At 40.1% G+C, this 15,000-nt stretch overlaps 1 protein-coding gene across 1 annotated transcript in view; it reads left to right on the forward strand.

The window, feature by feature from the left end:
- Positions 1-15,000, forward strand: part of LOC138016697 (gamma-aminobutyric acid type B receptor subunit 2-like) — a 29,168-nt gene that overhangs the window by 7,508 nt on the left and 6,660 nt on the right. Inside the window, exons 3-14 of the mRNA XM_068863892.1 lie at positions 3,422-3,731; positions 4,410-4,547; positions 5,247-5,417; positions 6,899-7,000; positions 8,550-8,615; positions 10,411-10,599; positions 10,897-11,133; positions 11,308-11,371; positions 11,487-11,561; positions 13,161-13,308; positions 14,206-14,338; positions 14,436-14,543. Of these exons, the coding sequence (XP_068719993.1) occupies positions 3,495-3,731; positions 4,410-4,547; positions 5,247-5,417; positions 6,899-7,000; positions 8,550-8,615; positions 10,411-10,599; positions 10,897-11,133; positions 11,308-11,371; positions 11,487-11,561; positions 13,161-13,308; positions 14,206-14,338; positions 14,436-14,543 (1,668 nt within the window). The 5' untranslated portion in view covers positions 3,422-3,494. The remainder of the gene's footprint in view (positions 1-3,421; positions 3,732-4,409; positions 4,548-5,246; positions 5,418-6,898; positions 7,001-8,549; positions 8,616-10,410; positions 10,600-10,896; positions 11,134-11,307; positions 11,372-11,486; positions 11,562-13,160; positions 13,309-14,205; positions 14,339-14,435; positions 14,544-15,000) is intronic.

Here is a 15,000-nt window from a genome sequence, read left to right on the forward strand (position 1 = left end):
GGACGGAAATGACGGATTCAAGCGAGGAAAATCAAACAAATGGTTAAGAGAGCGTGAACAAAGGGGTATGTTCACTGCAAAATACATCGGCGTTTAGGAGATGATGAGAACAGAGCGATAGTGATTAGGGGACTAAAAGTGCCCTAAAGACATGGCCTTGCTTCATACTCGCTGATCAATGTTTCTGGCTGTTGATCCTTGTCCGCCATCTTTGTTGCAAATAATGCTAGAAGCTTAGGGCTTGAAAATAAAATAGCGATTCGTGATTGGCTAGTAGCGCGAACGTGACTAGATTCAGGACACAACTTTGTTGGAAGAGCGGCAAAACACTGCAACATTGTTGCGTCGAGCAGAATTGTTAGTCGCAATGTTTGATCAAAAGCAAACCTCATCCAACACTTGATCGAGCAAAAAATGTTAGACGAATATCATCCAACATGGGTGGCCAAACGGTCGAACAATGTTGGATCGAGCAAAGTTGGAGTGTTGAATCCAACTTTGTTCGATAGTTTGGCCAAGGCTTAGTCACGCTTTTTCTCACTATTGAATATACATTTGACATTTTCGCCGCTTCTTCACAAAAAAAGTGGTTTTTACAGAACATGTGATGAAAAAAAGGAAACAGCTTTTTCTGTGGGGAACCGAAAACGTTTTTTCGATGGCCCAGATGGTTTTGCTATTTTATTGGTTTTGTGTAATATACAGTGTTTTCACTCAACATGATCAGTAACCTTGTTTTTCCACCGAAACAAAGAAAGCGTTTGCGGGATAATAAAGCTCAATTCCTGGAGGATTAGTTGGGGACACCAACATGGCGCCATGACGTCATGTGAAAATAATTCATATTGCTCTTATTACAGGAACAACAACAACAACCTTTATTTGTACCCTACATTAATTTACGTGATAATTTTCAATAATCACAAAAGTAGGATCAATGCCCATCTCAAGTTATCTTCTGGAAATAGGAGCAATGATGATTTTCTTTACCAGCATTTTCATAGTTCGGGACATTTGGGATTAACTCATTTAAGTATACAGTTAATCGACAGTGCCAAGGGAGAGAAGGAGTTGCGGAAGAAGGAGGGACAGTGGATGTATAGATTGGAAACGCTGCGCCCCCAGGGACTTAATGAGAATGATGGTTTTCACGCCCAGAACCGAAAGACGCGCGTAGGCGCGCGCAAAAGATGATTATAATATCCATGGCATTTTCCGTTAAGTGTTTAAAGTAACAGCCATTTCAGTTGTGATGCGCGCGCGTTGCCTTGGCAATTCAACAATTTAAAAGTGCTGTACGTTAACTAGTCTAAACGGTTAGTTAGTCTCCCTGAAGAAGATCACTGAATGTGATCGAAATATAGGTGGATTGAAAGGAAACTGTTCTCTGTCCTCATTTGTGAAGCCTAATTAACCTCGGTTAATGCATTTCTCGTGCTCTGATTGGTTCACTCAATCTCGGTTATCAGCTCACATACCTTAGTTTGACCTTACATGGCAATTGATGGCGCTACTGAAGCGTTGCTAAGCTTAAGTTTTTTTCGCCGCAAAGCGAAATTTCTCTCTTAATAAACGAAAAAAAGAACCTTTCCGTATACCGGCTATACTGTTTGCTAAAAATCAACTGCTTTCGTTGCATGTATGTTGAATATAATCTAAAAATTAATTTCATTCGTAATTATCTTTGGCGTCAGATTGGGGAAAAAATAGGAATTTACATTTTGTGGCGTCGAAAGGTCCTACACACGTCGAAACCTCTTCTTCAGGTCATTGATTTCTTTTCTTCGTGGCGTCCTTTTCGTGGTTGGGTTGTGATGCTCTGTTCGTATCGTCGTTGTCTTCTCTTCGTGTCGTCTTATTGCTTTTATCTGCTTTGTTGGTGCCGTCATGTTGCCCGTTTCTTCCCACTGCGTTCTTCGAGTCGTCGATTTGCCAGTTACGTCGTATTCCTGTCTTCGTGTCGTCGTGTTGTCAATTTCGCCGTGTTCTGTATGGGGACATATTGTATTCCCTTTGGCAAAGCATATTACTTTAACGTAAAATCATTAGTATACGAATTCCCATTCCCCGTCACATCATTATTTTAATATTAAGCTGCAATTAGGGCAATTTCTCAGAGGGGATCAAGTAACAGGTTGTAGTGACATGTTCAAGGATAACGCGCTTTTCATAGGTCGAATGTAAAGTAGTCTATTGCTTTCCACAAAATCTTTTATGTATGGGATGGAGTATCCATTGCTTGGCATCAAAATTAGCCTTAGTGGTCTTGACGTTCCCCCTGATTCCGCTTGCATTACTTCGAAGGCACCATCTTGGGATTTCAACTTTTCATATTCACTTTCAAGAACAGATTTGAAATGCTCAAAGTTCCCACTTTTGTTCGGGAAAAAACTCTTCTTCTTCGTTGTAGTCCTGCCTCTTTAAAGCAGCTAACGATTCTTGGGATGGAGTCTTATCTTGTTCTGGGTCTGACAACACGCAGAAATTCTTCGGGTTGAATCATAATCACAGGTTTCCCTTTTCCTTTTTCTTTTCCTTTCTGTGTCTGCATTCTTCTCCCCCCTCCAGAGAGAGAAGCGAAGGCCCTCCTGTAACCACAATGAAACCAAAATTAGAAACCTTAAGACTTCTTTACCAGCATGGACGTCAAAATTAGCTGGTTGGGTTCCATCCGCTCGATCCTTGTGTGATTTAATAGCACATTTTATCGAGTACAATTTTCCGTTAACTTGCTTCAAATTTCGCTCCACATCGCGGAAAGCGTTGATTGCTGTTGATGTGATTCAATCTTTGCTATTGCTTCTTTTAAAATGGAAACAACTTGGTTTCTGGTCGCCATTTTGCTCTCATCATTTGGGCTACTATTACCGGCTATTACCGCTGACTTGTTTATTCAGCCGTCGACGAATTGAAGAAGTGGCGAAATTGATAACACGACGACACGAAGAAAGCGATACGACGAAACTAGCAACTCTACGACACGAAGAACCCAATACGACTAAACGGGCAACAAAGCAACACGACGACACGAAGAGACGACAACGACGATACGAACAGAGCATCACGACGCAACCACGAAAACGACGCCACGAAGAAACGAAATCAATGACCTGAAGAAGAGGTTTCGACGTTTGTAGGACCAATATGACGCCATAATTATCTCTCCCTTACCACATCTGAATGATAGTATTCTCTTTTTACTCGGCGTGTAAAGCCTCGAATCGTAATGACCGTAGTATTATATACGGTCATAATCAAAAACTTTTTTTTTCCAGCCGAACTGAAGTAACCCTTATGCTTGATAAAGGGGATGATATTTCCCTCATATATTCATTATTGATGAATTTAAACGCTGCCTTTGTTTGTCAAGCTTAGAGGCGGCTCGTTACTTCTCCCTCTTTCTCTCTTTTTCCCTCGCAAGCTTTTAGCTTTTAGATCGTTTACAACATCTAGTGAAGTAACTGAGACATCACCTTACCTTGAGTGACAGAGTTATGAAAGCAATTATTCTCAGTTCAGTCTTGGTGCTGCTCTCAAACTTGTATATGGCAAACATTGTTTATGGCGAAGAAGACCTCTACATTGGAACCTTCTACGGTGTGAATGTGTCGGCTAAAGGTTGGAGCTCAGAGGGAATCATGCCAGCAGTTCGCATGGCACTAAATCATGTGAATAAGGACCACTCAATTTTACCAGGTTACACTCTGCGCGAGGACTGGAGGGATTCTAAGGTACGATCAGGGAAAATCATTGGGTCGATATTATCTATCACGCAAATCATTCGTACAGTTTGGTTTGGGTCAAGGGATGACAACAAAAAGTAAATACCGTTTTCCACAGAAGTAGCTCATCCGACAGCCCTTAATACATTGCACTGCTCCTCTTGTCCCTGCAAGGGAGGAAAGGGAAATGCCACCTCTTGTCCATGGTTGACTCCTAGGCTAACGAAGGGGTAGCAGGTGACATGCTGTTTCTAGCGGACTGCTTGCGATCGAGGAACCCACTGCCACAGAATAAACAAGATAACGGAGATACTCCCTTTAAAATAGTTTGTAACAAGTTTATGTCCTTAACAATTCATGAACAAGCAGTCTTAGCATATTAAGTAAGCTGCTCGCAAGATTCTTAATGCAAGTTGAATGGAATTCTTTTTACGTTATGGTAATAGACTGGAATAAGAGGGAGGAAGTTGCTGATGAGTTATCATATGGACCCATATTACACAGTGAGATTTTAGGAAAGCGTACGCCGCAACAATGAAAACCTCGCGCGAGTTTTCTTTCTTGCAATTGCGTTTGAGCTATTCCGACGCATCGTGACATTTGTGTGCTTGCGCCCCCTGCACTAGCTTTAATAAGCAGAAAACCTGACAAAGAAAGGAACGCTTATTACAATTCTTTCAATTTCAGTGTGATAGTGGTGTGGCAATAAGAGCAATGCTGGATTTAGTGACCAGATCTCCAACAAAGGTCATGTTTACGGCACCAGGCTGCTCTCCTGCGGCTGAACCAATCGCGGAAGCAGCCTCCTTCTGGGGAGCAGTGCAGGTAACAGACGCTGGCATTAAAATGTTGGCGGTAAAAAGGGTCTCAGCTTAGACCTGGTTCAACTGCGGTTAAGTGTTCTGGCAGATTATCCATCTGGTCCCCAGATGGATCTTGTCGGCTTTCAAGAAGGCCGCAGCTAGACCAGGCGCCATTTTAAAAGCCGACACGGCCCTGGAGATCTCGTTCTTATACGCTATTTTGGTTTCTCTGTATGTAGAATGCTAAACGATCCCTCAAAATTATTGAAATTTTCAATGTAGTTTGTTTACTCAAGCTGTGTTCCTAAACTGAAAGTACTCCCTGCCTTCTGTTGTAACAGATACACAACAGATGGCAACATAGAAACGAATTGTGTTTTAAGAAGTTAAGGCCAATTTTGATTTGTTCTAAAACCCACAAAATTTTACAGGGATCGCTCTTTCAGAGAGAAAAAATGTCGATATCTTTGAATACTGATAAGGAGTATTTTAGTCATGAAGAGAATTATTCCTAGAAAGTTCTAGATGGAGACAGAAAGTCTTCCTTGAAAAATTTTTATTATTGTAATCTCGCTTTTGTTGGCCTGCATATCCTTCTTTAGCATCTACGATTGAAACTGTTATTTAAGGAACAATCCAAGTTCTCCTTTGAATCACTTTTAAGGTATAAGGTATGATCCGGCTCTGACTGAATTTTTTTCTTTGTACACGTGACCATCAGGTGGGATACAGTAACACCTCTCCTTTGCTTTCCGATGATTCGCGATTCCCCCTGTATTCTCGTACCTGTCCATCCGAGACGCTGAGTAACAAGGCCATAGTGACCTTGCTTCGAAAGATGCAATGGAATCGAGTTGCAATTATTGTACAACAGGATCACATTTTCACCAAGGTATTTTAGAATAAGATACAGAATAATACTGGGAGCAGCACCATTAATTCTAGTTCTTCTGGGGATTCAATCCCAATTTAAGCAAATACGAGCCTTGCAAGTAGGAGACTTGCTTAAAGGGGCTAGGTCACGCTATTTTAGGTAATTTTGTTTAATTTTGTTAATTATGAGCTCTAAACGTCAAATTGGCGGAGCAAGAGTCTTTCATTTTCAAAGTCACGGCCACATAACAACTCAGAATGATTTTCCAGCTTTGTAAATGACATTTTAATATAGACTGATGTAATTTTGAAAAACGGTGGGCCGACGTTTTTCAAATTTACCCGAATTCAATCCATTTCAATCCTCTCCAGTTTTGTCCATCCATGTCCCTTCTTGGCTTCCCTGCGTTTTGTTAGAAATCTTCTATAGTTTTGAACAGTTATTTTGATATTTTAGTTAATTCTGTGACCATTCGATCAGTGCTGAAATTGCCTAAAATTGCGTGACCTAGCCCCTTTAAATTGGGAAAAATAGAAAAAATGTAGAACAATTGGGAAAAAATGGGGGAGGGGGGAAGTAGAAGACTCGATTTAAATGAAGCATCAACTGGTCAGCAGCATTTTTACATTCATCAACTGGAAAAAGAAGAAAAAAAATCTTCGGACCAGCCGTCCCTAACATTGTAACCCACCAACATTTGAATTTGTAAAAATGCGACAACCAGTAACACAGTAACAAGGTTACGTACGGTTCTACCGGGAAGATCTAACATGTAAGCATTTTCAGACAAACGCTGTAAAACCATACCTACTTTCCATAAAATAATACCCCTGACTTATCACACTGGCACTTCATTCTAACTATCATCACAGTTGGGCGAGAAGATTATGCAAGTCTTTCAGAAATTTTAAGAAACAAACATTAACACATTTTATAATGTACCATTATTTTTAACTTACAACTTACTCTCAGCCTTAATCCGTGGTGCATAACTTCATTATGTCTATCATTAAATGAACCATCGACCAATAATATAGTAAATAATATAGCCGGCAATCAACAAAAACATCTGGAGTTCAGCATACGATGGAAGCGCTTAGTTTTCGCTGATAAGATAAAAAATACATGTGTATGAACACATCTCCTAATGTACCTGAAAGTCTCAAACTGCTGAAATTCATAGGAATGGATTTTTTTTTTTTTTTTTCAACCAAATAGTTTTGTATCTTGGTGTCACGTAAGGTGACAATTCGGAAATTCAAATGCTGTACTTTCGAAACGAAAGACGTCACAGAACTGGAAGCTTTCAAAAATATTTATTTCTAGATCATCGTCAACCTCCTTTGGATAAAATTTCAGAAGACTATACACTTTATTCCAAAATGGCCGCCATTTAAATATTCTTTTGTTTTTATTCAAATTAGCCCTTGATGCCTCGTTCTCGTGTGATTTGGTTCAAGCAACTTTTGGGATGATTAACTTTTGACTTGTAATTGCAGACAAAGGAGAATCTCATATTCCTCTTGGCAAATAAAAGCGTGAAGATCGAGTTTGTAGAAAGCTTCGATGAGGACGCCAAGTATACAGTTCTTAACATTAAGGTTTGCTTAAAATAGGAAATTTCCGTCCATACCATCAAAAACAGAAACGATAACTCCGACTTGGATTTGCAATCCCTTTTTAATTAATTTAGTGCACTTTTTACAGTATTGTGAAATCTCACCTTCAAAAACTGCGCTTTGGTTTTCATCAATGAAAGTTCCAAACTCATGCCCAAAACCATCGAAAAGGTACCGCGTTAGCCTGGTTCATCGAAAACTACGGTTTCACAGTGAAAAAACGACCGATCAGCATTTTTTACTCGCACGGTAAAGGTAAAAGGTAAAGTCTGCTACAAGCCCAGAAGGCCCACCAGGCCGGCGCTTATCTCCGGTTTCTGTAGCAAGGAGCGACTAGGAGTATTTCTACTCCCCCCTGGATGGGATGCTAGTCCATCGCAGGGTAACCCCCAGCATTAAATTCACCGGTACCCATTTATACACCTGGGTGTAGAGAGGCACCGTGAGAGTAAAGTGTCTTGCCCAAGAACACAACACAACATTATGTCCCCAGCCAGGACCCGAACCCGGACCACTCGATCCGGGGTCGAGCACACTGACCATGAGGCCACCGCGCCTACCACTCTCACGGTAAGAAGCTTTGAAATTGATTGGCGGAAACAGAAGCTCGTGGCCTTGAAGCATTTAACTCCGAGTTCAGAGCTGGGGTTTTTTTAGTTTAAAAATTTCCTTGTTTGGATGTAACATAGCTCGTACATTTTCCCGCGCGTGCAGCATCGATCTTATTTTTGTCCATATTTGGGCAAAAACTTGGTCTCGTAAAATCTCCAGCTCTGCTCCAATAAAAAGAGTTCCACGTTGCACGCTTCTAGGTCAGGTGCTTTCGCGGAAAGCAAAAGGCAGTTTGGCGTTTGGCGTTGAAGGTGCCGTTCCGAAGCCATGCCAAGAAAATGAAAATATGTCCAAGTCGATCGATGTCATCGTTTCTGTTCATACTGCCGGTTGGTTGTTATGCTTTTCATTTCAATATTCATATCACAAAAAAAAGGATCTGCTGACGGTCACTCGTCAGTGACTTAACTCAAGACAGGTAATTCATCAACGACTAAAACACTTGATGTGTTCTTTGCTAAGGAGTTAATCGACCCTTCTTTCTCGCTTGTCAGTTTTCGGTGGGAGTCGCTTTACTTCGATAGGTTTTATAGTGTCAGAAATTTATTCAGCCCACAAGAACACAAAAAAGTTTGGTCTAGCAGAACGCAACCAAATACATTCCTTTTTTCAAGGCCATTTTTTCACCTTAAAGGTGCTTGGTCATGAACTTTTAAGTAATTTCTGGACACGCAGATAAAATGGAATGTAAAAATAACCTCTTAAAACCGTAAGACAAAACAAAAAAATGCAACATAACCAAAAAGGTACATGGATGGACAGAAGAGACAAGTTTGAAAAGGACTGCATTTGGAAAATCTCGAAAATTTCAGCCATTCGTCCTTCGCCTGGATAAAGGTCGTTTTCGCTAAAGATAGTCCGAAACACCCCGCAAAATACTCTCAATGCCCGTTTAACATGTCCTTTTTTTCCGTTGCAGAACAAAGACGTGAGAATAATCATCGGTCTGATGTACGAAGATAAATTCATAAAAGTAGCTTGTGAGGTAATTCTCAACCATTACTTCATAAATTTTTCCATACTACATGGAATGCATGCATTGTTGAGTTTTGGGATCTTGTAGGTGTGCAGCCTTTGTATCGGGCGTTGTTGCATTCGTTGTCTAGTTTGTCCATAGTTAACGCATGGAGATGGTTATGGTTTCATGTTTTTGTCTGTATGTTTGGCCTTGACGGTGCACAAAACACTCCTTTTTTAGAGAAGATAACCAATCAAATCTTTCGATAAAATTATGCGCAACTAGTTTGCGAACCCGCGCGAAGCGAAAACATGTGTACTTTCACCGTCAACTCAACGTAGATTGCAACATCAGTGTTCTCGCTTTTGAAGGTTTTCAGGTTTCAAAACCAGTCCCTCGATTAACTATAATGGTTTGTCGGTATACAACACGCTTGACTACTTGTCCTTTCGAAAAAAAGGGTTTTTGTCAACTCGTGAAAGAGATGGTGAATGTTTACCTGGGTAAATAGACCTAATCGGGGAACTCAATGTGCATGTGTAGATCGTTTTCACTCAGGTGACTCACATGGATGTTAATTTCATGAAACAAAAGAAGCTATTTGCATAAAAATAGAGTGCAATTCCCAGAGGATTAGTTTGGAACACCAACATGGCCGCCGTTTCTTTGTTTTGTAACACCAACATGGCTGCCGTGACGTCATGCGAAAACGCTCTGTAGTACCCAATTCAAACCCAGGGAATAAAACGTATCGTTCCAGGTATTTCCATATCATTTAAATATGAATGCTGCGTTATCGTGCAAATATATCGTTCACAAAGAATCTTAATCCTGGGAGATTTGAATTGGGTACCTCACTGAGTTAGCCGAATAGGTCTATGTCGTGAGCTCGAGGAGATAAACTCTTTCGTTGGTGACTCGGGAATACTCGGAAAAATACCGAGTGCTCCGGCCTCTACAGGAGCCGAACCACCGACCTTTCAATTACTAGTTCGGAAGCGGCTGATCGGAAAAATCCAAGTGCGCCTTGGCAGGAGTCGAACCTACGACCTTCCGATTATTAGTTCGGATGCTCTACCGCCACTGAGCAAGAAGAAACGGCTGATAGACGGTTCATTAAGCTACATATGACAATAGACCTAATCGGCTAACTCAATGTTGTACCCAATTCAAATCTCCCGAGATTAAGATTCTTTGTGTATTGCATTTGCATGATAATGTAGCATTCATATTTAAATGATATGGAAATACCTGAAACAAAACGTTTTATTCCCAAAGGGTTTGAATTGGGTTCAACATTGAGTTGGCCGATTAGGTCTATTGTTAAAGAAAGGGTTTTTCTTTTCACCCCACTGGATCACTCGACGGCAAATCTGATTTCCATTTTCGCAGCTAGTTTGTGGAAAATTAGGCAAGCTTTTCGTTTCACGTGTCATATCTCCACCTGCATCCATACAATCAAAAGGTAACAAGCGTTAAAGTTTAACATGCATAAAAAACTTAACTTAAATCAGCGGTACATAACTTGAGTCTGACAGTCGATACCTCGTCCAAGCAGAGTAATGCATTAACTATGGTCCAAGTCAACAGAAAAAAAAATCTAGTTGGCGAGATCAGAAGCGACTTTTTTCGTGAGAAAGTTTGTGAACTCTATTTCAAATTTCTCGAGAATGATTCTAATCTCAGTGAGATATTTTGTTCTTGCCTTGCAATTGCAAAGGCTACCCTAGTGATAGCATTCTTGATTGAGAATATGTATGAACTGTTATATATTTGATCTCTCAAACATCGGATACATTGTATTAAATATGAATTGTTTTAGGCATACAAACAGAAGATCTATGGTAGAAAGTACGTTTGGATCCTTCCTGGTTGGTACAGTGAAAATTGGTGGGAAAATTCTAGAGACAATTTTTGCCTCAAACCCCAAGTAAAGGAAGCCACTGGGAACTACCTGGCTACGAGACCTCTACAGCTTGGGGCATCCACGACTCCGACGATTGCTGGGAAGGTAATAATTATTGTTTATTTTCATTTTTGCATGCCATTTCGATCGAACGCAGAAAGAAATAACAGGTTTAAAACGCATACATTTCGAATACGACTGCATAGTAATATTTGCTTAGACGTCACAAAGTGTCCCCTTAGGTCTAAGAACTTCAGGTATTTACGTACGTTAGTGGTTGGTGTTAAGATAAGTGGCATAATTTAGCTTTTTCAGTAAATTGCTGAACCATCCTGAAGAATGCTTTGTTGAAATAGGAATAAGAAAGCGCTTCAGTTCATTCGATCCTGCTTTTTCTTTCAGACTGCAACTGAACTTGATAAGGAACTAAAGAAGCTGATCCAGAGGCATGGTTACCCGGACAACGCATTCTCTTCTTTCGCTTACGATGCGATTTGGAGCATCGCGCTCACTCTTCAGCAGGCTTCTGACATCCTCGAGACCCGAGACAAACGTCTGTCGAACTTTTCGTACGGCGACAAGGAATCCGCTTTCCTTTTCAGAGACATACTAAGGAATTTGTCTTTTAATGGCATGTCGGTCAGTAAAGTGTTTTTTTTTTTAATGTTACCCAGCCAATCATTTTTCTCTTGATAAATCTCAATGTGCTAGATGTCTGAAAAACCCCTAAAAAACGGGTTAAACATGATGAAAAATGTTTTCTTACGTGAAACGTCAGTTGTACCCATATTTCATCAATTGTTCCCATGGCAGGGTCCTGTAAAATTTGATGAACGCGGCGACAGAGAGACATCAATAGAGATACTTCAGCAACAAGGTTAGACCTGTGTTATTCGACGGGACACATAGTCAGACACAATTTTGTTGACACAGTATTTTAATGACTTTTTGAGGCAAGTCAATAAAGTTGAACTCACTGGAATCTCTTTTAGGAGATGAAAGAATTATTGTTAGCCTTTACAACAAATCAACAGACAAGCTGGATGTTTCACTTCTTAAGTGGAAAGGTACGAGGAACTGTGAAATCTAAGATCCTGGACAAGAGTCATCGAGACTCTTCTGAAGTTTCGACTTTTTCGACAATAATTACAACAAAGGCCAAGCAATTAATACCTCCTCCCGCTTATTCCAGCCAAACAAACGGAATTGTTAAATTCTCAACCTCAGATAATGCAACTCTACAATTCTAGCTTTCTCATTGTTCACTGGATCTCGGCTACCAGCCATTTTACCTGCGTTTGACCTTATATGGAAATGAACGCGGCAAATGTCACTCAGCATAAAAGTTTTGGCGCCCGGAAGTCACATCACTTTCCGGTCGCTTCTTAATCTTAAATAAAAATTAGCAAAACCGAAGGTTGAAAATTTACTAAAATAATTATTCCATTTGCCCTTGTTGGATACGAGATTGGTAATAGCCAACTCAGCGCTACGCGCCTCGTTGGCTATTTACCATCTCGTATCCAACGCGGGCTCATTCAATAACCGGGCTGTCCCTCTACATTGGTTGACGAGAGAAGGGAATCCGCAACATGACAATGTACTACATAGAAATAATCGGTTTAGATATGGAGAAGGAAATAAAAAATGTCTCAACAATCTTGTCCAGGATTGTAGCATTAGAATTTGAAAATGTCGTACATACACCCACTAAGAGAGCTTCTGTCAATGTGCTTTTTTTTTTAAGTTCTAGTGTCCTTGTGTTCCAGATCGAATTTGTTGAGGGAGTGATAGTGATAAAGCTAATAATAATGCTTATGATGATGATGCTGCTGCTGATGATGACGATGATGATGAAGATGCTTATGATGGTGCTGATGCTAATGCTAATTATAATTATGATGAAGATGCTAATGTTAATGATGCTAACGCTGACGCTGGTGCTAATGCTAATGATGATGATGATGCTGATGCTGATGCTAATGCTAATAACGATATGATGATAATTATGAAGATGCTAATGATGATGCTGAGGCTGATCCTAATGCTAATATGATGATGCTGATGCTAATGTTAATGATGAAGATGCCAATGCTAATGCTAATGATGACGCTAATGGTAATGCTAATGCCAATGATGATGATAACATAATTTATATTCGCAAATGCATTACTTGTGCCACTAAGCACAAAACAGAAGTTCCAGGAGTAAAAACGTGAAATTAGGGAGACAAAATAAGAGAAAGACAAAGTACTTATCACAATGGCACGTTAGGAATGACTCCACTACCATGATCGAAACATCATTCTAAAGCCGATGATACACGGTTCAACATTTGTTGATCAACAAATGTTGCAGCTCTTGTTCAACAAATGTTGAACTGTGTGTCGTGTCATGTTGAATGTTGAAATATGCCATTCAACACGTTAAACGTTGTTGAACGATGTTGAACGAAAATAGAGACCAGGTCTATTCCGTTCAACACGTTTGTGCAACATTTTTCAACATTTGTTGAGCAACAAATGTTGCAAGATGTTGAACCGTGTATCATCGGCTTAAGGTTTTCCTCCGCGCCCTGGTTTACAATGACGCGATTTTTCCTAAATGCATAAAAACAAAATGTTATATAACTTCTAATCCCTTCTGCCACGTTGTTTTCCTTTAAGGTAACCGCCCAAACGACGGTGTAATCGTAAGAACCCAGGAACATGAAGATTCTATACAGCACACAATTGTGATATTGTTTCTTTCCGTTGTTGGGATTCTGTTTTCATTCGTTTGTTTGACTGTAAATATCGGCTACAGGAAACACAGGTGAGTTTATTTTATGCCTGACTATTATTGCACCGCTTCAAATATGCGCATTTCTTTGTTTTAAGTCAATAAGGATTAACCGCATCAACCCTCTATAAAGACAATTTACAAAATGCCTGTGGCATCCCAAAAGTGTTGCCACATGTAACCTATTTACTCCAATGAGTGCTGCGGAAGCGGAACTTACGTAATTTTTCACGCCTCAAGTGCGCGCTTATTCGAGGGCGGCACTTGTTGAAAAATTGAACGCCACCGCACAGACATATTTCTGAACAGAGGTTAAACGTCTTTTGATAGTGACCATTTGACTCTTACGGCATTTTACTTAATAAAGGAAAGGAAAGGAAAGGAACTTTATTTAACTGTCTAATCTTCTAGCGATGTAGGGCTGTAAATTGAAATTAACAAGTTAACGCAAATGAAATCAAATGTTGCTTTTTGAGGACAGGGGAAAACCGGAGTATCCGGGGAAAACCTCTCGATGCAGAGTAGAGTAGAGAACCAACAAACTCAACCCACATATGACGCCGAGTCTGGGAATCGAACCCGGGCCACATTGGTGGGAGGCGAGTGCTCTCACCACTGCGCCATCCCTGCATCCCGCACTTAATGGACGAGCTGTGAAATACAATAACTTTGAACTGAAGAACATCGCTTTTGATGCAAAGAAATTTCCCAAGCTGTGTTAGAGTTACTTTATAGTGTTTTTTTTTAATTTGACGAATTTTCTCGAATATGCTCCGCATTGAGACCGCGGCGCTTATTTGCTTTTTTGACCCACATACGGCGGTTATTTGACGGTGGCACTTCTATTCTAGTAAATGCGGTACTTATAATTATTGAAGGATTTGTGCTACAAACTTATTTTGCTTGTCTTGTCGACTCTCTGAACTTTAGGATTATCAAGATGTCATCTCCACATTTCAACACCATAACTGCCATTGGTGGTTTCTTCTGTTATGTCCACGTGTTGCTTGGAGCGTTCAAGCGTTCAAGAGTTTCTGCCGAAGAAGCAATGTGTCTTTGTAAGGTAGGCAAACGTTTCATGTGCAGATTAAGTGAAGACCGTTATTGGAGAGATGCAATTAAAAAAAACGAAGTCCTATCATTTTGTTTTTTCTTTACAGATAAGGACGTATCTAATTGTCACCGGTTTTACCTTTGTGTTTGGAGGAATGTTTGCCAAAACCTGGCGAGTGTACAAGATATTTACAAACCGGCGTCTAGAGAGAGAAGTATGGGATATAATTCGGATAGGAATATTTCTTTGTAGCATTTTGAATTCTGCTTCATCGATTGGAGCATAGTCCGTAATTTTTACCTAGATCTCAAAATTTACTAAGAGGTGTCTGCAGCTCTAAATCGTTAGGGTATCAAACTAATGACAAGAGTTTGTTACCAGGATGTTTCTCTCGTGACGAGCAAAGTTCGAGAGGAATGACGTTCTCACTTCCCAAAATGCATAGATTATTACTTTTAACTTACTCACCCACTTTACATTGCGCAGCTTGTTGTTGTTGTTGTTGTTGTAATCCTGGAATTTGGAGCGTGTACTTCCATATATGGGCAAGTATCGTTGAGTTATTTTTACACTCGAGATGGAAATTAGAACAATTTTGCCAGAAAAATAAAATCCTGAAGATCCTCGAGGAGGATTATCCTGTAAAGTTAAATGGATTTCGATCAGAAAAA

Source organism: Montipora capricornis, chromosome 9 (genome assembly GCF_036669925.1).
Source record: "Montipora capricornis isolate CH-2021 chromosome 9, ASM3666992v2, whole genome shotgun sequence".
Lineage (NCBI taxonomy): Eukaryota > Metazoa > Cnidaria > Anthozoa > Scleractinia > Acroporidae > Montipora > Montipora capricornis.